This window comes from Pseudophryne corroboree, chromosome 1 (genome assembly GCF_028390025.1).
Source record: "Pseudophryne corroboree isolate aPseCor3 chromosome 1, aPseCor3.hap2, whole genome shotgun sequence".
NCBI classification, from domain to species: domain Eukaryota; kingdom Metazoa; phylum Chordata; class Amphibia; order Anura; family Myobatrachidae; genus Pseudophryne; species Pseudophryne corroboree.
This window is the reverse complement of record NC_086444.1, coordinates 519322316-519347921: the sequence shown is the minus strand read 5'-3', so window position 1 is coordinate 519347921 and position 25606 is coordinate 519322316. Positions and strand designations below refer to the sequence as shown.

General features: G+C 46.3%; 1 protein-coding gene across 6 annotated transcripts in view; it reads right to left on the bottom strand.

The window, feature by feature from the left end:
• The window catches only part of SMARCA2 (SWI/SNF related, matrix associated, actin dependent regulator of chromatin, subfamily a, member 2), a 631684-nt gene that overhangs the window by 174649 nt on the left and 431429 nt on the right, over positions 1 to 25606 (bottom strand). For all 6 annotated transcript variants that reach the window (XM_063913944.1, XM_063913943.1, XM_063913946.1 and 3 more), the window contains one exon: positions 9010 to 9087. In XM_063913944.1, coding sequence (XP_063770014.1) covers positions 9010 to 9087 — 78 coding nt within the window. The remainder of the gene's footprint in view (positions 1 to 9009; positions 9088 to 25606) is intronic.

Genomic DNA, 25606 nt, shown 5'->3' with positions numbered 1-25606 from the left:
TATTGTGATCTTTGACTCAAACTAAAAGACCCTGAAGAAGACAATGAAGAGGAACAAATCGCCAGCCTAGAAAGCTGGAATCCATCATCGCTACTGAATAGACCCAACTGGTACAGGGATGACCTCTATTAAGGTGGTCAACTTTGGGTCACCGGATGAGTGACTGACAAGCCCTTGTAAACAGCCTGGTAAACTCGCAGGTCAAGTAGCGGTCTGACTGATAGGAACTTATCGTGAAATGCACTCAAATCAAACTACGAATACTGCACTGCCTCAAAAGGTGGAGACCAGTTTCCCCAAGACTTTCATTCAAAACAAATCTACCATTTGTAGAGTTGTATAGGAAATAGACGGTATAACATTTTTGTTCACACACTCGCAGCATGTTGCACTTTAAAGAAGTATTGCAATAGACCCCACAGAACAGGATAGCAAGCTGCAGATAATATACATATCCCCACTCTTAGTTCCCTAAAGCAAAAGAGGAGTAGAAGCAGCTGTTGGTCTCAGTGTCTGACAATTTAGGCAGTCTTTCCTCTATCAAGGAGGAGATTTAAACGGATAGTGGATTTTCCAACACAGTACTATTCAAACCGGTCAATTATTTAAAGAAAAACCCCCACACTTTATAAAAAAAAAAATAATCATCATCATAATAACTAAAACAAAAAAAGAAAGCCATCATATAAGGTTATTAGTGCCTAGTGAGGGGCCCTGGCCAATTACTAGCAAGAGGACAAAGATTGGAACCACTAGTTTATGGTACTGCCCAGAGTCTTTAAATAACTCTTTCCCCTCCCTTCACAAAAGTCTGTACTTCAGGAAGAGAAGCCAATTCTTTTTGAAAGAAAATGGATAAGGCCGAAATTTGAACCCTTATGGACCCTAATTTTAGGCCCAAATTCACTCCAGTCTGAAGGAAGTGAAGGAGACGGCCCAAATGGAACTCATCCGAAGGAGAATTCCTGGCCTCACACCAAGAAACATATTTTCTCCATCCGGAATACCTTTTTTCGCTAGGATCCGGCGTTCAACCGCCATGCCGTCAAACGCAGTCTTGGAACAGACAGGGCCCCTGTTGCAGCAGGTCCTGCCGTAGAGGAAGAGGCCACGGATCTTCTGTGAGCAACTCCTGCAGATCTGGATACCAAGTCCTTCGTGGCCAATCCGGAGCCACGAGGATTGCTCTCACTCCTCTTTGTCTTATTATTCTCAACACCTTGGGTATGAGAGGAAGAGGAGGAAACACACAGACCGACCTGAACACCCAAGGTGTCACCAGGGCGTCTACCGCTACCGCCTGAGGGTCTCTTGATCTGGCGCAATACCGCTTTAACTTTTTGTTGAGACGGGACGCCATCATGTCTATTTGGGGCAGTCCCCACTGACCCACGATCTGTGCGAAGACTTCCTGATGAAGTCCCCATTCTCCCGGATGCAGGTCGTGTCTACTGAGGAAGTCTGCTTCCCAGTTGTCCACTCCTAGAATGAACACTGCTGACAGTGCGCTTACATGACCTTCCGCCCAGCGAAGAATTCTGGTGGCTTCTGCCATTGCCACCTTGCTCCTTGTGCCGCCTTCGCGGTTTACATGAGCTACTGCTGTGACATTGTCCGACTGAATCAGGACTGGCTTGTCGCGAAGCAATGCCTCCGCTTGATGTAGGGCGTTGTATATGGCCCTCAATTCCAGGACGTTGATGTGAAGACAAGTCTCTAGACTTGACCAGAGACCTTGAAAATTTCTTCCCAGTGTGACTGCTCCCCAACCTCGGAGGCTTGCGTCCGTGGTCACCAGGATCCAATCCTGAATGCCGAACCTGCGGCCCTCTAGGAGGTGAGCACTGTGCAGCCACCACAGGAGAGATACCCTGGCTCTGGAAGACAGAACGATCCTTTGATGCATCTGTAGATGAGACCCGGACCACTTGCCCAGTAGGGCCCAATGAAAAGTCCTCGCATGGAACCTGCCGAAGGGGATGGCCTCGTAAGACGCCACCATCTTCCCCAGGACACGTGTGCAGTGATGCACTGAAACCGTCTTTGGCTTTAATAGGTTCTTGACCAGAGCCTTTTCCATCGGAAGAAAAACCTTTTTCTGGTCTGTGTCCAGAATCAGGACCAAAAAGGTCAGACGCGATGTAGGAACCAGCTGCGACTTCGGAATATTGAGAATCCAGCCGTGTTGCTGTAACGTCCTCACAGACAGTGAAACGCTCTCCAGTAACTTCTCTCGAGATCTCGCCTTTATGAGGAGATCGTACAAGTATGGGATAATTGTGACACGCTGCTTGCGCAGGAGCACCATCATCTCCGCCATTACCTTGGTAAAAATCCTCGGGGCCGTGGAAAGCCCAAACGGCAACGTCTGAAATTGGTAGTGACAGTCCTGCACTGCAAATCTCAGGAACGCCTGGTGAGGGGTGAATATCGGAACATGAAGGTAAGCATCCTTTATGTCCAGGGAAACCATCCAATCCCCCCCCCCTCCAGGCTGGCGATGACCGCTCTGAGCGATTCCATCTTGAACTTGAACCTTTTTAAGTACAGGTTCAGGGATTTTAAATTCAAAATGGGTCTGACCGAACCGTCCGGTTTCGGGACTACAAACAGGGTTGAGTAATACCCCTTCCCTTGTTGCAGAAGGGGAACCTTGATTATCACCTGCTGAAGACACAATTTTTGAATTGCATGTAACACTAACTCCCTCTCTGAAGGAGAAGCTGGTAGGGCCGATTTGAAAAACCGGCGAGGAGGCACCTCTTCGAATTCCAGGTTGTATCCCCGGGAAACAATCTCTATTGCCCAGGGATCCACCTGTGAGTGGACCCAGATGTGGCTGAAAAATCGAAGACATGCCCCCACTTGAGCTGACTCCCCCAGGGAAGCCCCAGCGTCATGCGGTGGGTTTTGCAGACGCATGGGGAGGACTTCTGCTCCTGGGAACTAGCTGTGTGTAGCTTTTTTCCCCTGCCTTTACTTCTGGCAAGAAAGGACAAACCCTGTACCTTTTTGTTTTTATTGGAACGAAAGAACTGCATTTGGTAATGCGGCGCCTTCTTAGGTTGCGGGGGAACATAAGGCAAAAAATTCGATTTACCTGCTGTAGCAGTAGAGACAAGGTCCGAGAGGCCTTCACCAAACAACTCCTCCCCCTTGTAGGGCAACGACTCCATATGCCGCTTTGAGTCGGCATCCCCCGTCCACTGCCGGGTCCACAAGAGTCGCCTAGCAGAAATAGACATAGCATTTATTCTGGAGCTTCGTAAACAAATGTCTCTTCGAGCATCCCTCATATATAACGCAGCATCCTTGATATGCCCTAGGGTCATTAAAATGGTATCCTTATCTAGGGTCTCAATCTCCGTAGATAAGGAATCTGTCCATGCTGCGACAGCACTACAAACCCAGGCCAATGCCATAGCCGGTCTAATAATAGTACCAGAATGTGTGTAAATGTACTTCATGGTAACTTACTGCTTACGATCAGCAGGATCCTTGAGGGTAGCCGTATCCTGGGATGGCAGTGCTACCTTCTTTGATAAGCGTGTCAACGCCTTGTCTACTTTAGGCGAAGATTCCCATCGTATCCTGTCCTTTTGTGGGAAGGGATACGCCATAAGAATCCTCTTGGAAACTTGTAATCTCCTGTCTGGAGATTCCCTAGCCTTTTCGCACAATTCGCTTAGCTCATATGAGGACGGAAAGGTGACCTCAGGTTTTTTCTCTTTATACATGTGTACCCTCGTGTCAGGGACAGGGGGTTCCTCCGTGATATGCAAAATCTCTTTAATTGCAATAATCATGTAACGAATACCCTTAGCCACTTTTGGCTGTAACTTTGCATCCTCATAGTCGACACTGGAATCTGAATCCGTGTCGGTATCTGTGTCAGTGATCTGGGATAATGTGCGCTTTTTAGACCCGGAAGGTCCCGGTGCCACTGACTGTTCCCTAGCCTCAGCTTTGTCTAATGTAATAAATTTACATTAGCATTCAAGACATTCCACATATCCATCCAGTCCGGTGTCGGCGTTGCCGACGGCGACCTGACAATCATGCACTCCCCCTCCTCCTTAGGTGAGCCTTCATCGTCAAACATGTCGACACACGCCTACCGACACACTCCACACACACAGGGAATCTCTTTTCTGAAGACAGGTTCCCCTTTTAGGCCCTTTGGAGAGACAGAGACAGAGAGAGAGAGAGAGAGTATGCCAGCACACACCCCAGCGCTATATGACCCAGGAAAAAACACAGAATGTTTACCCAGTAGCGCTGTTATAGTGTATATATATATATAAATCCAAAACAATCCGGCACTCAAATAGTTAACGTGCATTCACCTGTGTGCCCTTGCTGAATTAAACACATGTGTTGTAGTTCAGAACAGTCCCCATTCAGAACAAGCACGGCACTACAGGACTTTTTCATCAAAGTCCTGTAGTGCCGTGCTTGTTCTGAATGGGGACTGTTCTGAACTACAACACATATATATATATATATGCGCGCCAATTATGTGCCCCCCCCCTCTACTTTAAAACCCTCTTTCACTGTGTGTCAAGCAGGGGAGAGTCTGGGAAGCTTCCTCTCAGCGGTGCTGTGGATTAAAAATGGCGCTGGTGAGTGCTGAGGGAGAAGCCCCGCCCCCTCGGCGGCAGGCTTCTGTCCCGCTCAAAACATGTAAAACATGGCGGGGGCTCTTTAATATACATGTACAGTGCCCACCTGTACATGTATATAGTTCATTTTGCCATAGGAGAGGTTTACATTGCTGCCCAGGGCGCCCCCCCTGCTCCCTGCACCCTTACAGTGACCGGAGTATGTGAGGTGTATGGGAGCAATGGCGCACAGCTGCAGTGCTGTGCGTTACCTCTGTGAAGCTCACGAAGTCTTCTGCCGCCTTTGAAGCCTTCTTTCTTCTTTTTTCCGGCTCTGTGAGGATGACGGTGGCGGCGCGGCTCCGGGATGAACGCCCAGGACGAACCTGTGTTCCAATCCCTCTGGAGCTAATGGTGTCCAGTAGCCTAAGGAGCAGAGCCTATCATTTAAGTAGGTCTGCTCCTCTCTCCTCAGTCCCTCGATGCAGGGAGTCTGTTGCCAGCAGTGCTCCCTGAAAATAAAAAAACCTAACAAAGATACTTTCTTAGCAGGAGACTCAGGAGAGCTCCCTGCAGTGCACCCATCCTCCTCTGGGCACAGTCTCAAACTGAGGTCTGGAGGAGGGGCATAGAGGGAGGAGCCAGTGCACACCCAGAGTCAAAATCTTTCTTAAAGTGCCCATGTCTCCTGCGGAGCCCGTCTATACCCATGGTCCTTACGGAGTCCCAGCATCCTCTAGGACGTTAGAGAAACAGGCTGTAAAGTAAATATCAAAGTAATTTGAGCTGTAAACAAAACAGACTAAAATGCTCAATGTGGCTTTAAAGATTTTACATAGAAACATTATTTGATGGCAGATAAAGACCACTTGGTCCATCTAGTTTGCCCCTTTTTTATTATATTTTTACCTTAAACCTTATTTGATCCTTATTTCTTTATCCTTATGTCTGTCCCATGTTTAAATTGCTCTACTGTCTTAGTCTCTACCACCTCTGATGGGAGGCTATTCCACCTGTCCACTACCCTTTCTGTGAATTAATTTTTCCTCAAATTTCCCCCGAATCTACCTCCCTCCAGTTTCAGCGCTTGTCCTCTTGTTCTAATACTTCTCTTCACTTGAAGAAAATTTCCCTCTTGGACTTTGTTAAAACCCTTGATACAGTAAATTTGAAAGTATCTATCATGTCCCCCCTTTCCCCTCTCTGCTCCAAACTATACATACTGAGATTTTTTTAGTCTTTCTGGGTATGTTTTGTGATGCACCATTTTAGTTGCTCTTCTTTAGTTGCTTTGCATGTCGCGACTGGCGAGAGCTCTCTAAGCTACCTTGTCCGAACATCAGGACTTGTGAATCCGCCTGTAGCAGGGGACCTGCTGTGCGCTGTATGCCGTGCCTAATGAGAGCTTCTACACTCGGCTGTGGCAACTGCAGCTAAATACAACATCACAAGTTACTGTGGAACTGTGAGTATCAGCGCTGTTTTTCACTTGCAACAGTGAGACACCTACAAAGCAAATGATCTACGTTTAACACACTGGATCAGGACATTGTTGGTAAATCTACCCCTCAACATAGGGGGTTAATCGATATTGGAGGTGGATCATAGCGCAGTACTAATTACAATCGGTGGACACACTATTATTCTGAGCACGGAACTTTAATGCTGTTTATATACTGTGGATAAAAATTTTACAGTAATTAATTTTTAGTGATAAATTGACGGAACACTGAATTATTGTGACAGCTTATCTGTTTTATATTTATATGTATGCAATTTTATTGATTAAAAATGTATTAACTTTTTGCGCTCCTAAGCCTATATTCATTGCAGTACTTAACATTGTGTGTGGTTTAAGGGTAATACTCCAGATTACCCAGTAGGACCTGCAAAAGTAAGAGACTGATCAATTATATTTATAATTTTAATTTATATTACAGGTTGAGTATCCCTTATCCAAAATGCTTGGGACCAGAGGTATTTTGGATATGGGATTTTTCCGTATTTTGGAATAATTGCATACCATAATGAGATATCATGGTGATGGGGCCTAAATCTAAGCACAGAATACATTTATGTTTCATATACACCTTATACACACAGCCTGAAGGTCATTTTAGCCAATATTTTTTATAACTTTGTGCATTAAACAAAGTGTGTCTACAGTCACACAATTCATTTATGTTTCATATACAGCTTATACACACAGCCTGAAGGTCATTTAATACAATATTTTTAATAAATTTGTGTATTAAACAAAGTTTGTGTGCATTGAGCCATCAGAAAACAAAGGTTTCACTATCTCACTCTCACTCAAAAAAGTCCGTATTTCGGAATATTTGGATATGGGATACGCAACCTGTATTTAATTGCTATATTTATCATTTATTGCGCCTGATCGGAATTCAGAGTTAATATTTATCTGCATTGGTCAATTTTGCATTTTTTGGCATTAAACTGTAATTGCCACACTCTTCACCATTCCTCTAGTCTACCTAGATCCACAATCATTTGTTTTACCCCTCCCGGTGTGTCTACCCTGGTGCATACCTTTGTCTCATCTGCAAAAAGGCATACTTTCCCTTTTATGTAAGGGTTCTAGACAGTGCATGTCTAGCAGTAATGAATGATGTATCTTTATATTGTGACTGCAAGTGCGTTTGAATTTAGAGTGGTGTTTGTATCCATTGTCTTCTGTGTGGTGTGGTGTGATGTGTGAGTAATGGAGGTGTGCGTTAGGGAATTTATAAGAAAGAATATGGGCCAAAAAAAAAGGGCTCATAAGTATTAGCAATTAAAGATAGTCACAGGTGTCTATATTCATACAGTAATTAACATTTACTAAAACCCAAGTGCATTACAAAACACCATAAGGAGTTATAGTGCATCATACATTAATGCCTAATTAGGAAAATGAAGAAGCTAGTGAGCGGACATGGCTGCAGGACACTAAGAAGCTGCCAGCCATAGGCTGTAACAAGTTTGTGAGGTTGCATCCACTGTGAGTCAGAGTACTGATGCACAGGCTGGGGAGGAAGGACAATACGTAGGATACAATGCACTCGTACAGTTACTGACACAGTTGTAAAGGCCGCACATAGGCGTATAAGGTAAAACAGGCTGGCCCAGAATGGGTAATGGTGGTCCAACACACGAGGTCCCCCAGCCAGCCCAGCCCTGCCAAGCACCCTGCTAGCACAAGAGGGGCCAGTTCACTGTAGCCGAGGGTCTGCATTTGAATAGCCCTGACATTAAGGATAGTTTAGAACAAAAAAAATAATAGTAGTAATAATAAACTCGTATGCATACAAAACATATCGTGTTTTAGATTCTGCAATAGAAACTCCAGCTTTTTATTGTCAGATGCAGTTTAAGACCATTTTAAAATAATGATCTATTTTACAGTAAGAAGAATGCTCTGTCAAACACCATGACAGATTGTAAACCCAGATGTAAATTTACTAAAGATTGATATTGAATGTTTCAAATCAATAAACATTGATGGTTTGTTTCATGGTCCACACCACACATTTACTAACAGTTTAACTTTTAGATTGTCTTTAAAAAAACAAATCAAAACAATTTCATCTGTTAGGAAATGTGCGATTCAGGCTCTGAATAACAACAATGTTGATCGCTTTGAAACAATCTATTAGTACATCTACCCCCAAATATTTTTAGTTCATCCAGTGCAGTGATTATAGCTCATAACCAACACATCCCTGTTTTGAGGGTCATTTGAGTGGTGTTCCCCATTGAGTTCACACATAGTATGAACTCAAACAGTAACAGCAAGAGGTCATGAAAGTGTGCACTTTAACCTACATCAAACCAGGAGTAAATACAGCCAACATTTAAGCCAGGTTTATTCCCTGTGTGAAAATGCATTAATGCAATTTGACTAAATGTTAAATAATACATTATTTTCTATATTAGGTATTTATGGCTGCTGGAAGCAAACTATACTATACAAAATATAAAAACAGAAATATATGTAAATGCTGAGTAACTTTTGGATTCCAAGGGGGACAATTCAATTAAGTGCAAGTAACTATCAGAGACTTGCAGGATGTTATGGTTCTAAAATTCTGAGGTGCAAGCAAATTTAAGTTATGCTTACAGTACCCCCTAGCATCCTGAATAACAGATCATATGAATATAAAAAAGACTGAAAACAGCTCTGTAAACGTTAAAATTGGAAAATTACCTTCTAAACATTGATTACCACAAGTGATGCCAACTGGGCACCCAGTATCGTTTAAGAATGTCTTCAGAGGACAACCTACAGAAATTTTCTTGAATGTATTTTTTATTTTTTTTCAATTAAAATTTTCTATTTTAGTGATATAGCCAAAACACATCACCAACCCAGAGGTAAAAACAGAAATATAGTTTTGAAACAGCTTACCATGAAAAGGTCAAACTCTTCTTCATGACGTGCAATCATCTGATTCAGAGTCTCATCATCGGGGACTTCATCTTCCTCCTGATAGGGCGTAACACAGAGTTAGAGAAATAAGCTAGTACGGAAGAGTACCTGTTCCCAGAATATGTAAAGAAGATTTCTAATAACACATACATTATTACTAAGCACAGAATTATTAGGTTCTAACCTATTCTAAACATTTCCCATTACACTCAAAATTTCAGTTTCCTTTTATGTTTTATGTACCAGGAATAACATACATAATTTCTACAGGGCCTAAAATGACCTAATCTGGGTGTTAGTACCTAAAATTACCTATTTTTGCTGATAGTAACTACAGTATAAAGAACTAATTCTGTTACATAAGTTGAAACAACACAGATTTACTGTGGAAATGTGTGGAATGAGTAGTTTTCATATGTAATTCATATATGCAGATGCATACCTCCAAACTGTCCTAATTCCAGAGAGACAGTCCCGCTGATCAGACAGTGTCCCACTGTCCAATCCGCAGGACGCAGAGTCCGGCCGGCGGGAAATTAGGGGTAAATTTGGGGGGCTTTGATGACCCGTTGCTCTGCAAAGGGTGTGGTATGTAAGGTCGACAGTAAGTAGTCGACAGGGATGCTAGGTCGACAGGTCAAAATGTCGACATGAGTTTTTTATATTTTTTTGGGTGTAGTTTTCTCCGTACAGTGACCGGGAACCTCAATTAGTGCACCGTGTTCGCTCGCCATGCTTCGGGCAAGGTGTCTCGCTCGGCAAAGATTACCGTTCCAATCATAGTCCACGTGGATCGTTAAGTATGAAAAAATCCCAAAAATGAAAAAAATAAGAATTTACTAACCGGTAATTCGATTTCTCGTAGTCCGTAGTGGATACTGGGAACTCCGTAAGGACCATGGGGAATAGACGGGCTCCGCAGGAGACTGGGCACTCTAAAAGAAAGATTAGGTACTATCTGGTGTGCACTGGCTCCTCCCTCTATGCCCCTCCTCCAGACCTCAGTTAGGGAAACTGTGCCCGGAAGAGCTGACACAACAAGGAAAGGATTTGGAATCCAGGGTAAGACTCATACCAGCCACACTGTACAACTTGTGATAACCATACCCAGTTAACAGTATGAACAACAACTGAGCCTCCTTGTACGGATGGCTCATAACAATAACCCTTTAGTGAAGCAATAACTATATACATGTATTGCAGAGAGTCCGCACTTGGGATGGGCGCCCAGCATCCACTACGGACTACGAGAAATAGAATTACCGGTGAGTAAATTCTTATTTTCTCTGACGTCCTAGTGGATGCTGGGAACTCCGTAAGGACCATGGGGATTAAACCAAAGCTCCCAAACGGGCGGGAGAGTGCGGACGACTCTGCACACCGAATGAGCAAACTCAAGGTCCTCCTCAGCCAGGGTATCAAACTTGTAGAATTTAGCAAATGTGTTTGAACCCGACCAAGTAGCAGCTCGGCAAAGCTATAAAGCCGAGACCCCTCGGGCAGCCGCCCAAGAAGGGCCCACCTTCCTTGTGGAATGGGCTTTTACTGATTTTGGATGCGGCAGTCCAGCCGTAGAATGTGCCAGCTGAATCGTGCAACAGATCCAGCGAGCAATAGTTTGCTTTGAAGCAGGAGCACCCAGCTTGTTGGGTGCATGCAGGATAAAGAGCGAGTCAGTTTTCCTGACTCCAGCCATCCTGGAAACATAAATTTTCAAAGCCCGGACTACGTCCAGGATCTTGGAAGCCTCCAAGTCCCGAGTAGCCGCAGGCACCACAATAGGTTGGTTCAAATGAAACGCTGATACCACCTTTGGGAGAAATTGGGGACGAGTCCTCAATTCTGCCCTGTCCATATGGAAGATCAGATACGGGCTTTTACATGACAAAGCCGCCAATTCTGACACACGCCTAGCTGAAGCCAAGGCCAACAGCATGACCACCTTCCACGTGAGATACTTTAGCTTCACGGTCTTAAGTGGCTCAAACCAGTGTGATTTCAGGAAATCCAACACAACGTTAAGATCCCAAGGTGCCACTGGAGGCACAAAAGGGGGCTGAATATGCAGCACTCCCTTAACAAACGTCTGAACTTCAGGCAGTGAAGCCAGTTCTTTTTGAAAGAAAATAGATAGGGCCGAAATCTGGACCTTTATGGATCCTAATTTTAGGCCCATAGTCACTCCCGACTGTAGGAAGTGCAGGAATCGACCCAGCTGGAATTCCTCTGTAGGGGCCTTCCTGGCCTCACACCAAGCAACATATTTTCGCCATATACGGTGATAATGTTTTGCTGTCACGTCTTTCCTAGCCTTTATCAGCGTAGGAATAACTTCATCCAGAATGCCCTTTTCCGCTAGGATCCGGCGTTCAACCGCCATGCCGTCAAACGCAGCCGCGGTAAGTCTTGGAACAGACAGGGCCCCTGCTGTAACAGGTCCTGTCTGAGAGGCAGAGGCCATGGGTCCACTGAGATAATTTCTTGTAGTTCTGGGTACCAAGTTCTTCTTGGCCAATCCGGAACGAGGACTATAGTTCTTACTCCTCTCTTTCTTACTATCCTCAGTACCTTGGGTATGAGAGGAAGAGGAGGGAACACATAAACCGACTGGTACACCCACGGTGTCATTAGTGCGTCCACAGCTATCGCCTGAGGGTCCCTTGACCTGGCGCAATATTTTTTTTAGCTTTTTGTTGAGGCGGGACGCCATCATGTCCACCTGTGGCAGTTCCCAGCGATTTACAATCTGTGTGAAGACTTCTTGATGAAGTCCCCACTCTCCCGGGTGGAGGTCGTGCCTGCTGAGGAAGTCTGCTTCCCAGTTGTCCACTCCCGGAATGAACACTGCTGACAGTGCTAGCACGTGATTCTCCGCCCATCGAAGAATCCTTGTGGCTTCTGCCATTGCCATCCTGCTTCTTGTGCCGCCCTGGCGGTTTACATGGGCGACCGCCGTGATGTTGTCTGACTGAATCAGTACTGGTTAGTTTTGAAGCAGGGGCTCTGCTTGCCTCCGGGCGTTGTAAATGGCCTTTAGTTCCAGTATATTTATGTGTAGTGAAATCTCCAGACTTGACCACTGGCCTTGGAAGTTTCTTCCCTGAGTGACTGCCCCCCCATCCTCGGAGGCTTGCACCCGTGGTTACCAGGACCCAGTCCTGTATGCCGAACCTGCGGCCCTCGAGAAGATGAGCACTCTGCAGCCACCACAGCAGAGACACCCTGGCCCTTGGGGACAGGGTGATCAACCGATGCATCTGAAGATGCGATCCGGACCATTTGTCCAACAGATCCCACTGAAAGATCCTTGCATGGAACCTGCCGAAGGGAATTGCTTCGTAAGAAGCCACCATCTTTCCCAGGACTCGCGTGCAGTGATGCACCGACACCTGTTTTGGTTTCAGGAGGTCCCTGACCAGAGATGACAATTCCTGAGCCTTCTCCACCGGGAGAAACACCTTCTGCTGTTCTGTGTCCAGAATCATGCCCAGGAAAAGCAGACGCGTCGCAGGAATCAGCTGCGACTTTGGGATATTCAGAATCCAGCCGTGCTGTTGCAACACTTCCTGAGAGAGTGCTACGCTGACCAACAACTGCTCTCTGGACCTCGCCTTTATGAGGAGATCGTCCAAGTACGGGATAATAATAACTCCCTTCTTCCGAAGGAGTATCATCATTTCGGCCATTACCTTGGTAAATATTCTCGGTGCCGTGGACAGGCCAAACGGCAACGTCTGGAATTGGTAATGACAGTCCTGTACCACAAATCTGAGGTACTCCTGGTGAGGTGGGTAAATGGGGACATGCAAGTAAGCATCTTTGATGTCCAGCGACACCATTAAATCCCCCTCTTCCAGGCTTGCAATGACCGCTCTGAGCGATTCCATTTTGAACTTAAATTTCTTTATATAAGTGTTCAAGGACTTTAAATTCAGAATGGGTCTCACCGAACCGTCCGGTTTCGGTACCACAAACATTGTGGAATAGTAACCCCTTCCCTGTTGAAGGAGGGGGACCTTGATTATCACCTGCTGGAGGTACAGCTTGTGAATTGCCGCCAGTACTACCTCCCTTTCCCTGGGAGCAGCTGGCAAGGCAGATTTGAGGTAACGGCGAGGGGGAGTCGCCTCGAACTCCAGCTTGTATCCCTGAGATACAATTTGTACAGCCCATAGATCCACTTGTGAGCGAACCCACTGGTTGCTGAAGTTTCGGAGACGCGCCCCCACCGCACCAGGCTCCGCCTGTGGAGCCCCAACGTCATGCGGTGGACTTAGTGGAAGCAGGGGAGGATTTTTGTTCCTGGGAACTGGCTGCCTGGTGCAGCTTCTTTCCTCTACCATTGCCTCTGGCCAGAAAGGATGCTCCTCTGACCCGCTTGCCTTTCTGAGGCCGAAAGGACTGCACTTGATAATACGGTGCTTTCTTAGGCTGTGAGGGAACCTGAGGCAAAAAAGTTGACTTCCCAGCTGTTGCTGTGGATACGAGGTCCGAGAGACCGTCCCCAAACAATTCCTCACCCTTATAAGGCAAAACCTCCATGTGTTTTTTTAGAATCAGCATCACCTGTCCACTGCCGAGTCCATAATACTCTCCTGGCAGAAATGGACATTGCATTAATTCTAGATGCCAGCAGGCAAATGTCCCTCTGGGCATCCCGCATATATAAGACGACGTCTTTTATATGTTCGAGGGTTAGCAAAGCAGTATCCCTGTCGAGGGAATCAATGTTGTCTGACAGGGTATCAGTCCATGCTGCTGCAGCACTACACATCCAGGCTGAAGCAATAGCAGGTCTCAGTAGAGTACCAGAGTATGTATACACAGACTTCAGGATAGCTTCCTGCTTTCTATCCGCAGGCTCCTTTAGGGCGGCCCTATCCTGAGACGGCAGTGCCACCCTTTTAGATAAGCGTGTGAGCGCCTTGTCCACCCTAGGGGATGTTTCCCAACGTAACCTATCCGTTGGCGGGCAAGGGTACGCCATCAGTAACCTCTTAGAAATCACTAGTTTCTTATCAGGGGAACTCCACGCTTCTTCACACAATTCATTTAATTCATCAGATGGGGGAAAAGTCACTGGCTGCTTTTTCTCCCCAAACATAATACCCCTCTTGGTGGTAACCGGGTTAATGTCAGAAATGTGCAATACATCTTTCATTGCAGTAATCATTCATCGGATGGCCTTTGTTGACTGTACATTTGTCTCATCCTCATCTACACTGGAGTCAGACTCCGTGTCGACATCTGTGTCTACCATCTGAGCTAGCGGGCGTTTATGAGCCCCCGACGGCTTCTGAGTCGCCTGGGCAGGCGCGGGCTGAGACCCCGGCTGTCCCAAGGCTGCTGCGTCATCGAACCTTTTATGTAAGGAGTTGACACTGTCGGTTAAGACCTTCCACATATCCATCCAATCAGGTGTCGGCCCCGTCGGGGGCGACACCACATTTATCTGCCCTTGCTCCGCCTCCACGTAACCCTCCTCATCAAACATGTCGACACAGCCGTACCGACACACCGCACACACACAGGGAATGCTCAGACTGAGGACAGGACCCACAAAGTCCTTTGGGGAGACAGAGAGAGAGAGTATGCCAGCACACACCACAGCGCTATATAACACAGGGATTCACACTATAAAAAGTGATTTACCCAATAGCTGCTTAAATATCTTATTTGCGCCTAAATTTATGTGCCCCCCCTCTCTTTTTTACCCTTCTTGTATCAGGATACTGCAGGGGAGAGCCTGGGGAGCTGCTTCCAGCGGAGCTGTAAAGGGAAAATGGCGCTGGTGTGCTGAGGAAGAAGCCCCGCCCCCTCAGCGGCGGGCTTCTGTCCCGCGTTTTCTGTAACTTAATGGCGGGGGGTTTTACACATATACAGTTAACTGACTGTATTATGTGTATTTTATGCCAAAAGGTATTATAATTGCTGCCCAGGGCGCCGCCGCCCCGCCCCCCCCCAGCACCCTACAGTGACCGGGGTGTGTGGTGTGCTTAATGAAGACAGGAGTCTTCTGCCGCCGATTTCATCGCTTCTTCTGTCTTCTGGCTCTGCAAGGGGGACGGCGGCGCGGCTCCGGGAACGGACGATCGAGGTCAGGCCCTGTGTTCGAACCCTCTGGAGCTAATGGTGTCCAGTAGCCTAAGAAGAACAAGCTAGCTGCAAGCAGGTAGGTTTGCTTCTCTCCCCTCAGTCCCACGTAGCAGTCTGTTGCCAGCAGATCTCACTGAAAATAAAAAACCTAACAAATACTTTCTTTCTAGCAAGCTCAGTAGAGCCCACTAGGAGCACCCAGCTCTGGCCAGGCACAGATTCTAACTGAGGTCTGGAGGAGGGGCATAGAGGGAGGAGACAGTGCACACCAGACAGTACCTAATCTTTCTTTTAGAGTGCCCAGTCTCCTGCGGAGCCCGTCTATTCCCCATGGTCCTTACGGAGTTCCCAGCATCCACTAGGACGTCAGAGGAAAAAAGAGTGAAAAAATCATGTCGACCTTTTGACCTGTCGACCTAGAACATGTCGACCTAAAGACCCTGTCGACCTAGAAACCCTGTCGACCAAAACAGTCGACCAAAACCCTGTCGACCTAAAGACCAGATTTCCCCTGCAAAGCAGCAAGTTATCCCTGAATAGATGCCGGTATCTATTCAGTGCAGGGAGATGAGCTGGAGGCGGCCCATCTGCTCAGGGAGTGCTGGGTACGCCCCCAAAAATGCTGCATACAGGGTCATGCTGTGAGGTCACACCCACTCAGAGGACATGCCCGCACACCCAATGCCACACCCTCTCAGAGGCCATGTCCTCCCACCCAAGGCCACAACCCTATTTCCCAACCCAGGAGAAGCAAAAGTTGGGAGGTATACAGAAGTGTCCTGTTACAGCCTTGCTGCGTAGCGTACGCAGCGTGACTGCCGGCTTCCAAGACTTGCAGGTGCGAGCGTATGTACACATCCGCGATCCATTTGCTTCTGTGGGAAAGCCGGAACTGCAAATGGATCCCAGCTTCCAGCGGCATAATGCATCGCAGAAGCAAACGTAGCAAGGAAGTAGCAGGACACATCTATAATATAGACACACATTGGGCGATATTCAATTGTTTGAAAAGTCAGTTGGATGTCTTTCCCCCCCCTATCTAATAGACAGGAAAAAAACAGACACTCAACCAATTTTTCAAACAGTTGAATTCCCCCCATTGTTTCACACAATGATTTGTTGTGTGGTTTTGTTTTCTTTTCATACAAAGTTTAAATTCTTAGACTTAAATTTTAAAAACCTATAAAATCCTAAAACATGGATTGAAAAAAACCCTAATTTTCTTTATTAAGATCCTAAAATCCTGACCCTAATAATTATATAATTATTATATAAAACAATGTAATGTGCTCATGAACATCAGGTGCTTCTGTTACGGCTTGGGGGCTTACAGATACATTTGCGCAGATATATGTAACCGAGATCTTTGAATTCTAAGATATTGTATGGGATTTATACCTGGTTACTGATATCAATCAGGGTGCTGGGGGAAACAAAATGTGTTTTTTTCTTGCTTAGAAATACCCCTCCCTTTCAAGCACCTGAATGATATCACTAATACCCCTTTTCCATCTGCAGCACGGATCGCAGCCGGGAGCCTGACACGGCTGCAACCCGTGCTACAGCCCCCTTTCCCACAGTGCTCACCAACCCGGCATATTGCCGGGTTGGTGACGCTGCTGCTGACGCGGCAGGGGCGGCGCTGGGAGATTACATGATCTCCCAGCGCCGCCCTTCCATTCACTGTGAACGGGAGCCGTGTCGCCTCGATACGGCTCCCATTCACACTACACAGCTTACCGGGTAGGATTCCCGGATCACTTGATCTGGGAATTTGCAGGGGGACCCTTTTCCACTAGGAAAAAACACGGGTAAATGCGTGCCCCCGCGCATTTACCCGTGTTTTTAAAGCTAGTGGAAAAGGGGTATAAGCTAATTGAGCATCCACCACTATATTTGCTTGTTGTGAGAGGCAGAGAGGAGCTTGCATTAGGAGGAGATGCAGGTCCTGACATGCCATATGGAGCATTATGGGGTTGCTCCAAGGTGGGTAGCTCTTAGCTTAGATCTATTGTAGCAGGGAGCCATTATCATGTGGCTCCTTGCTGGTTAAACATACAGTAGACCCAGATTGGGGTTGTAGAGGTGTGGGATGTGGTGCCCCTGGATTGGCAGAGCTGGATGGCTCTAGTGTGGCATACCCTTACATTAATACTTATCACATACTAATTTCTTTAACACTATTTCTTATTTTAATTACATCTGATTTTTGTATCACTTTCTCTATAGCTTCGGCTTCTTAAACACTAATCTATTAACATTATAGTTTTTTCACTGGTATGCTGCCCTGGGCTGTCTGGCTAATGCTGATTTTTTTGGGTGCCACGCCCTGCACCTAGATATAGCGCTAGTGACCCCCAATATATATACAGAGAGGCCTTGACGCGGCTTGGGGGCTTACACATACATTTGCGCAGATATATGTAACCGAGATCTCTGAATTCTAAGATAATTGTATGGGATTTATATATGGTTACTGCTATCATTCAGGGTGCTGGGGGAAACAAAATGTGTTTTTTCTTGCTTAGAAATACCCCTCCCTTTCAAGCACCTGAATGATATCACTAAGCTTAATTGAGCATCCACCACTATATTTGCTTCTGTTACTACCAATAAGAATATTCATTATTTTTACCACATAGCCAAAAGACAGGGGAAAAAAAAAACCAAAAAACAAAATAAAGAAAAAAATACAGTAAAAATACAAACTAAACAGAAAAAAGTATACAGTGTTGTATGCATCAAGACTACTGATGTGTGATTGCGGAATATGTGTATGCTATATAAATAACTGGTAGTAGTAGTAGTAATAATAATAATATTCCACAATATCTAAAACAAAGGAACGTCTGCAATTGTGCCCTCATACACCTTTGCTCAAATCACACCAAACAGGGCTATTTGGCACACCATGGACTTTGCAACTTAACAGCGCCAAATGTCTCTAAAAATAATGTATCTTATCTGCATCACTAAAGCGGCAAAACTTTATTGCAAGGGTGCAGTGGAAACAACTGGACGTGGCATTACTTGTACTTCTGTGTGTGATTAAGTCACAAATCAGGGTAAAAAGGATCCGATACGAGCGGCCACGGCATTCCTCTAGCTCAGAGATTTTCAACCTTTCACAACTCGCGGCACCCTGAACAAGATTTAAATATTGCCGAGGCACACTCAAATATAATGGTGATGCATGGTGCAGTTGCGTGTCCTAGGATATCATGTCGCAGCTTCTCCATAGGTAACGCCTGAGCCACATCTGAGAAAGCCAGAAGAGCCCAACACTGCCCGGGCCCAAAATGAGAACTGGCTCTGCAACCACTAAACCCACCAGTATTCATCGTTCCAGAGCCTCAGTAGCGGCAAAACACTGATGGGCTTGGCTGTGCTTCTATGGCGGCACACCTGGAGACTGCTCAGGGCACACTAGTGTGTCACGGCACAGTGGTTGAAAAACACTGCTCTAGCTACATTTCGTTATACTTAATCTGAAACTTTATGCACATTGGGGAGATTCTTTGTGATGCATGGGACAGCTACACAATGTCAAAGGACACACTTCTACAAAATACTAAGATTTTAGTGGGTCTTAAATTATAGGGTAAGGTATTGCTACTAAGCAATTACGTTTTCATATAACAACAATTTCTTAACAGACCAGTTTAAAAGGTTCACTTTCTGGAGACTCACCCATTGTATACCAATTCCTGTGCGACAAAAGCAGTAACCAAACGTTGTTGGTGCACTGTGAGCGACTTTACATGTCGCTACAATGAGACTAGGACACGTTTTAGGAAAAAGTAAACACCGCTACCCATGGCGGTGTTTCTAAGTCGTACCAAGCGTCTCATGGCACATGGTTTATCCTAGAAAGTGGCAAATCTTATTCATTCACACAAAACACACACTTCCAGTAAACAATTGCCAAACTCAAATACAACAACTAACGGAATACATATGTAATCTCGGCAGATGGGATTACAGCTGTCAGTATCCCGACAGCGGCATCCCGCCCGCTGGAATGCCAGCAGCGGGGCGAGCGCTATGAGTCCCCTTGTGGGCTCTGTGGCTCGCCACAGGATCTATTCTCACTCTATGGGTGTCATGGACACCCACGAGTGGGAATATACCCTGTTAGCCTTTATTCCGGCTGTCGGGATTCTGGAGTTGGTACTCGGACCACCAGGATCCCGACATGCAAGGTGGATGTTGTAATAGATGTATGAATTAACAGAGGAGCAATTTAAAGCAAATATAACTTGGGTTCAGAGCAGAAGACGTGTTACACTGAAGGAAAAATACATGAAATAGTATTAAGAATAATTAATTTCTTAGCAATCAAATAGCTGCCATATGCCATTATTTTACTAATATACTTATTTCAATCTAAATAAATAGGTGTTTGCTTGTTTTGCTATAGCTCAGAAAAAAAGGAAAAGACTGTCATCATTCCTTGGATGAGAACATGGGGGTAATTCCGAGTTGTTCGCTCGCTAGCTGCTTTTAGCAGCATTGCACACGCTAGGCCGCCGCCCACTGGGAGTGTATCTTAGCTTAGCAGAATTGTGAACGAAAGATTAGCAGAATTGTGAATAGAAATTTCTTAGCAGTTTCTGAGTAGCTCCAGACTTACTCAGCCATTGCGACCAGCTCAGTCCTTTTCGTTCCTGGTTTGACGTCACAAACACACCCAGCGTTTGCCCAACCACTCCCCCGTTTCTCCAGCCACTCCTGCATTTTGCAACTCGAACGCCTGCGTTTTTCCGCACACTCCCATAAAACGGCCAGTTTCCGCCCAGAAACACCCACTTCCTGTCAATCACACTATGATCAGCACAGCGATGAAAAAGCTTCGTTATGCCGTGAGTAAAATACCTAACTTTTGTGTAAAATAACTAAGCGCATGCGCTGTGCGAACCGACTAATCGCAGTATAGCGAAAATTGTCAACGAGCGAACAACTCGGAATGAGGGCCATGGTTTCATTCATTTGCAGATTTGTCTGTGCCAGTACGTGAAAGGTACAAGACCAAGAAATATAAACATTTTGTTGTCTTCTTTCACCAAGTGGTACAATTAAGTAACTACGTAGCACTAATAGGCCCTACATATTAGGTGATTTCACTGAAAGATGGGAACGAGATATCGTTCCTATCTTTCAGTGTGTAGGCACCAACGATCAACTATGTGCGGACCTGCGCTAATTCATACCGGGTCACTTATACATGCAGGCCAATACGGACAATCTCGTACATATTACCATGCATTGCTATGGGGCCGGGTGACGCGGGGAGTGAAAAAACTACGCTCCTCCTGTCACTGCTCCCCCGCCGCCGGTCGGCCATAAGACATGACTTCATGTTTGTAGTTATTTACACAAAGCCTTGGGACAAAAAAAAACTATGTTCCCAGCAAAGTTTGGTCACACATACTGTACGAATATATTACCACCCACAAAACATAAAAACTGAGATATTGGAAACCTGAACAGTCATAGGGCGGTATCCTGTTAGCTGCAGTGAGTTACCGTAGCTAAAGGAATTCCCTGGTGCTATCCTATTAGCCCTTTAAGTAGGCACTTATTGGGGATTATGGTTCGTGTGCCTCAGGCACGCAAAGCAAAATCCCCAATAAGCAACCCAGGAGACCTGTTAAAGGACGTGAACAAATGGGTCTGCAATGTTATCACGGATCCCATGTGTTATCGTCAGATAACGGGCGAGTTACCACACGGTAAAAACGGGCTGTAATAGGATAGCCCAATAGCGTTATCAAGCTAAAAAGCACATTATTACCGTGCGGTAAATTACTGCATCTAATAGGATACCGCCCATAATCTCACAAATATTTTGTTTAGATATAAACCTTTCTTTTTCCAAACTTTGCAAAGAACAATGTTTTGTCCCAAGTCTCTACCACCTTCTAGTCCGGATATATATGCGTGCGCAAACACCTACAAACATGAAAATCGAGAGTAATATTTGTGGTTTTAAATTACTGGCATATATTGGTTAACTGTCAAAATGTTCAAGGAACCCGAAAATTCAAGATTGGATCAACTGACATCTCTGGTAGTGCCAACAACAACTTGGCATGCTTTAAAAAAAAAAAATGGAATATAATAAGAATTTACTTACCGATAATTCTATTTCTCATAGTCCGTAGTGGATGCTGGGAACTCCGTAAGGACCATGGGGAATAGCGGCTCCGCAGGAGACTGGGCACATCTAAAGAAAGCTTTAGGACTATCTGGTGTGCACTGGCTCCTCCCCCTATGACCCTCCTCCAAGCCTCAGTTAGGATACTGTGCCCGGACGAGCGTACACAATAAGGAAGGATTTTGAATCCCGGGTAAGACTCATACCAGCCACACCAATCACACCGTATAACCTGTGATCTGAACCCAGTTAACAGCATGATAACAGAGGAGCCTCTGAAAGATGGCTCACAACAATAATAACCCGATTTTTGTAACAATAACTATGTACAAGTATTGCAGACAATCCGCACTTGGGATGGGCGCCCAGCATCCACTACGGACTATGAGAAATAGAATTATCGGTAAGTAAATTCTTATTTTCTCTAACGTCCTAAGTGGATGCTGGGGACTCCGTAAGGACCATGGGGATTATACCAAAGCTCCCAAACGGGCGGGAGAGTGCGGATGACTCTGCAGCACCAAATGAGAGAACTCCAGGTCCTCCTCAGCCAGGATAACAATTTTGTAGAATTTTACAAACGTATTTGCTCCTGACCAAGTAGCTGCTCGGCAAAGTTGTAAAGCCGAGACCCCTCGGGCAGCCGCCCAAGATGAGCCCACCTTCCTTGTGGAGTGGGCATTTACAGATTTTTGGCTGTGGCAGGCCTGCCACAGAATGTGCAAGCTGAATTGTACTACAAATCCAACGAGCAATAGTCTGCTTAGAAGCAGGAGCACCCAGCTTGTTGGGTGCACACAGGATAAACAGCGAGTCAGATTTCCTGACTCCAGCCGTCCTGGAAACATATATTTTCAGGGCACTGACAACGTCTAGCAACTTGGAGGCCTCCAAGTCCCTAGTAGCCGCAGGCACCACCAATAGGTTGGTTCAGGTGAGACGCTGAAACCACCTTGGGGAGAAACTGAGGACGAGTCCTCAATTCCGCCCTGTCCGAATGGAAAATCAGATAAGGGCTTTTTCAGGATAAAGCCGCCAATTCTGACACGCGCCTGGCCCAGGCCAGGGCCAACAGCATGACCACTTTCCATGTGAGATATTTTAACTCCACAGATTTAAGTGGTTCAAACCAATGTGACTTTTGGAACCCAAAACTACATTGAGATCCCAAAGTGCCACTGGAGGCACAAAAGGAGGCTGTATATGCAGTACCCCTTTTACAAACGTCTGTACTTCAGGGACTGAAGCTAGTTCTTTTTGGAAGAAAATTGACAGGGCCGAAATTTGAACCTTAATGGACCCCAATTTCAGGCCCATAGACACTCCTGTTTGCAGGAAATGTAGGAATCGACCCAGTTGAATTTCCTCCGTCGGGCCTTACTGGCCTCGCACCACGCAACATATTTTCGCCAATTGCGGTGATAATGTTTTTGCGGTTACATCCTTCCTGGCTTTGATCAGGATAGGGATGACTTCATCCGGAATGCCTTTTTTCCTTCAGGATCCGGCGTTCAACCGCCATGCCGTCAAACGCAGCCGTGGTAAGTCTTGGAACAGACAGGGTCCTTGCTGGAGCAGGTCCCTTCTTAGAGGTAGAGGCCACGGATCCTCCGTGAGCATCTCTTGAAGTTCCGGTTACCAAGTCCTTCTTGGCCAATCCGGAACCACGAATATAGTGCTTACTCCTCTCCATCTTATCAATCTCAGTACCTTGGGTATGAGAGGCAGAGGAGGGAACACATACCCTGACTGGTACACCCACGGTGTTACCAGAGCGTCTACAGCTTATTGCCTGAGGGTCCCTGGACCTGGCGCAATACCTGTCGAGTTTTTAATCATGTGGAAGACTTCTGTGTGAAGTCCCCACTCTCCCGGGTGGAGGTCGTGCTGAGGAAGTCTGCTTCCCAGTTGTCCACTCCCGGAATGAATACTGCTGACAGTGCTATCACATGATTTTCCGCCCAGCGAAGAATCCTTGCAGCTTCTGCCATTGCCCTCCTGCTTCTTGTGCCACCCTGTCTGTTTACGTGGGTGACTGCCGTGATGTTGTCCGACTGGATCAACACCGGCTGACCTTGAAGCAGAGGTCTTGCTAAGCTTAGAGCATTGTAAATGTCCCTTAGCTTCAGGATATTTATGTGAAGTGATGTCTCCAGGCTTGACCATAAGCCCTGGATATTCCTTCCCTGTGTGACTGCTCCCCAGCCTCGCAGGCTGGCATCCGTGGTCACCAGGACCCAGTCCTGAATGCCTAATCTGCGGCCCTCTAGAAGATGAGCACTCTGCAACCACCACAGGAGGGACACCCTTGTCCTTGGTGACAGGGTTATCCGCTGATGCATCTGAAGATGCGATCCGGACCATTTGTCCAGCAGGTCCCACTGGAAAGTTCTTGCGTGGAATCTGCAGAATGGGATTGCTTCGTAGGAAGCCACCATTTTACCCAGAACCCTTGTGCATTGATGCACGGAGACTTGGCTCGGTTTTAGGAGGTTCCTGACTAGCTCGGATAACTCCCTGGCTTTCTCCTCCGGGAGAAACACCTTTTTCTGGACTGTGTCCAGGATCATCCCTAGGAACAGAAGACACGTCGTCGGAACCAGGTGCGATTTTGGAATATTGAGAATCCAATCGTGCTGCCGCAACACTACCTGAGATAGTGCTACACCGACCTCCAACTGTTCCCTGGATCTTACCCTTATCAGGGAATTGTCCAAGGAAGGGATAACTAAAATTCACTTCCTTCGAAGGAATATCACCATTTCGGCCATTACCTTGGTAAAGACCCGGGGTGCCGTGTACCATCCATACGGCAGCGTCTGAACTGATAGTGACAGTTCTGTACCATAAACCTGAGGTACCCTTGGTGAGAAGGGTAAATTTTGACATGAAGATAAGCATCCTTGATGTCCCGAGACATCATGTAGTCCCCTTCTTCCAGGTTCGCAATCACTGCTCTGAGTGACTCAATCTTGAATTTGAACCTCTGTATGTAAGTGTTCAAAGATTTTAGATTTAGAATCGGTCTCACCGAGCCGTCCGGCTTCGGTACCACAACAGTGTGGAATAATACCCCGTTCCCTGTTGCAGGAGGGGTATCTTGATTATCACCTGCTGGGAATACAGCTTGTGAATGGCTTCCAAAACTGTCTCCCTGTCAGAAGGAGACATCGGTAAAGCCGACTTTAGGAAACGGCGAGGGGGAGACGTCTCGAATTCTAATTTGTACCCCTGAGATATCACCTGAAGGATCCAGGGGTCTACTTGCGAGTGAGCCCACTGCGCGCTGAAATTAATTGAGACGGGCCCCACACCGTGCCTGATTCTGCTTGTAAAGCCCCAGCGTATACTGAGGGCTTGGCAGAGGCGGGAGAGGGTTTCTGTTCCTGGGAACTGGCTGATTTCTGCAGCCTTTTTCCTCTCCCTCTGTCACGGGGCAGAAATGAGGAACCTTTTGCCCGCTTGTCCACGAAAAGACTGCGCCTGATAATACGGCGTCTTCTCATGTTGAGAGGCGACCTGGGGTACAAACGTGGAATTCCCAGCTGTTGCCGTGGCCACCAGGTCTGAAAGACCGACCCCAAATAACTCCTCCCTTAATAAAGCAATACTTCCAAATGCCGTTTGGAATACGCATCACCTGACCACTGACGTGTCCATAACCCTCTACTGGTAGAAATGGACAACGCGCTTAGACTTGATGCCAGTCGGCAAATATTCCGCTGTGCATCACGCATATATAAAAATGCATCTTTTAAATGCTCTATAGGCAAAAATATACTGTCCCTATCTAGGGTATCAATATTTTCAGTCAGGGAATCCGACCACGCCAACCCAGCACTGCGCATCCAGGCTGAGGCGATTGCTGGTCGCAGTATAACACCAGTATGTGTGTAAATACCTTTTAGGATACCCTCCTGCTTTCTATCAGCAGGATCCTTAAGGGCGGCAATCTCAGGCGAAGGTAGAGCCCTTACAAGCGTGTGAGCGCTTTATCCCCCCCTAGGGGGTGTTTCCCAACGCACCCTAACCTCTGGCGGGAAAGGATATAATGCCAATAACATTTTAGAAATTATCCGTTGTTATCGGGGGAAACCCACGCATCATCACACACCTCATTTAATTTCTCAGATTCAGGAAAACTACAGGTAGTTTTTCCTCACCGAACATAATACCCCTTTTTTTTTGGTGGTACTCGTATTATCAGAAATGTGTAAAACATTTTTCATTGCCTCAATCATGTAACGTGTGGCCCTACTGGAAGTCACATTCGTCTCTTCACCGTCGACACTGGAGTCAGTATCCGTGTCGGCGTCTATATCT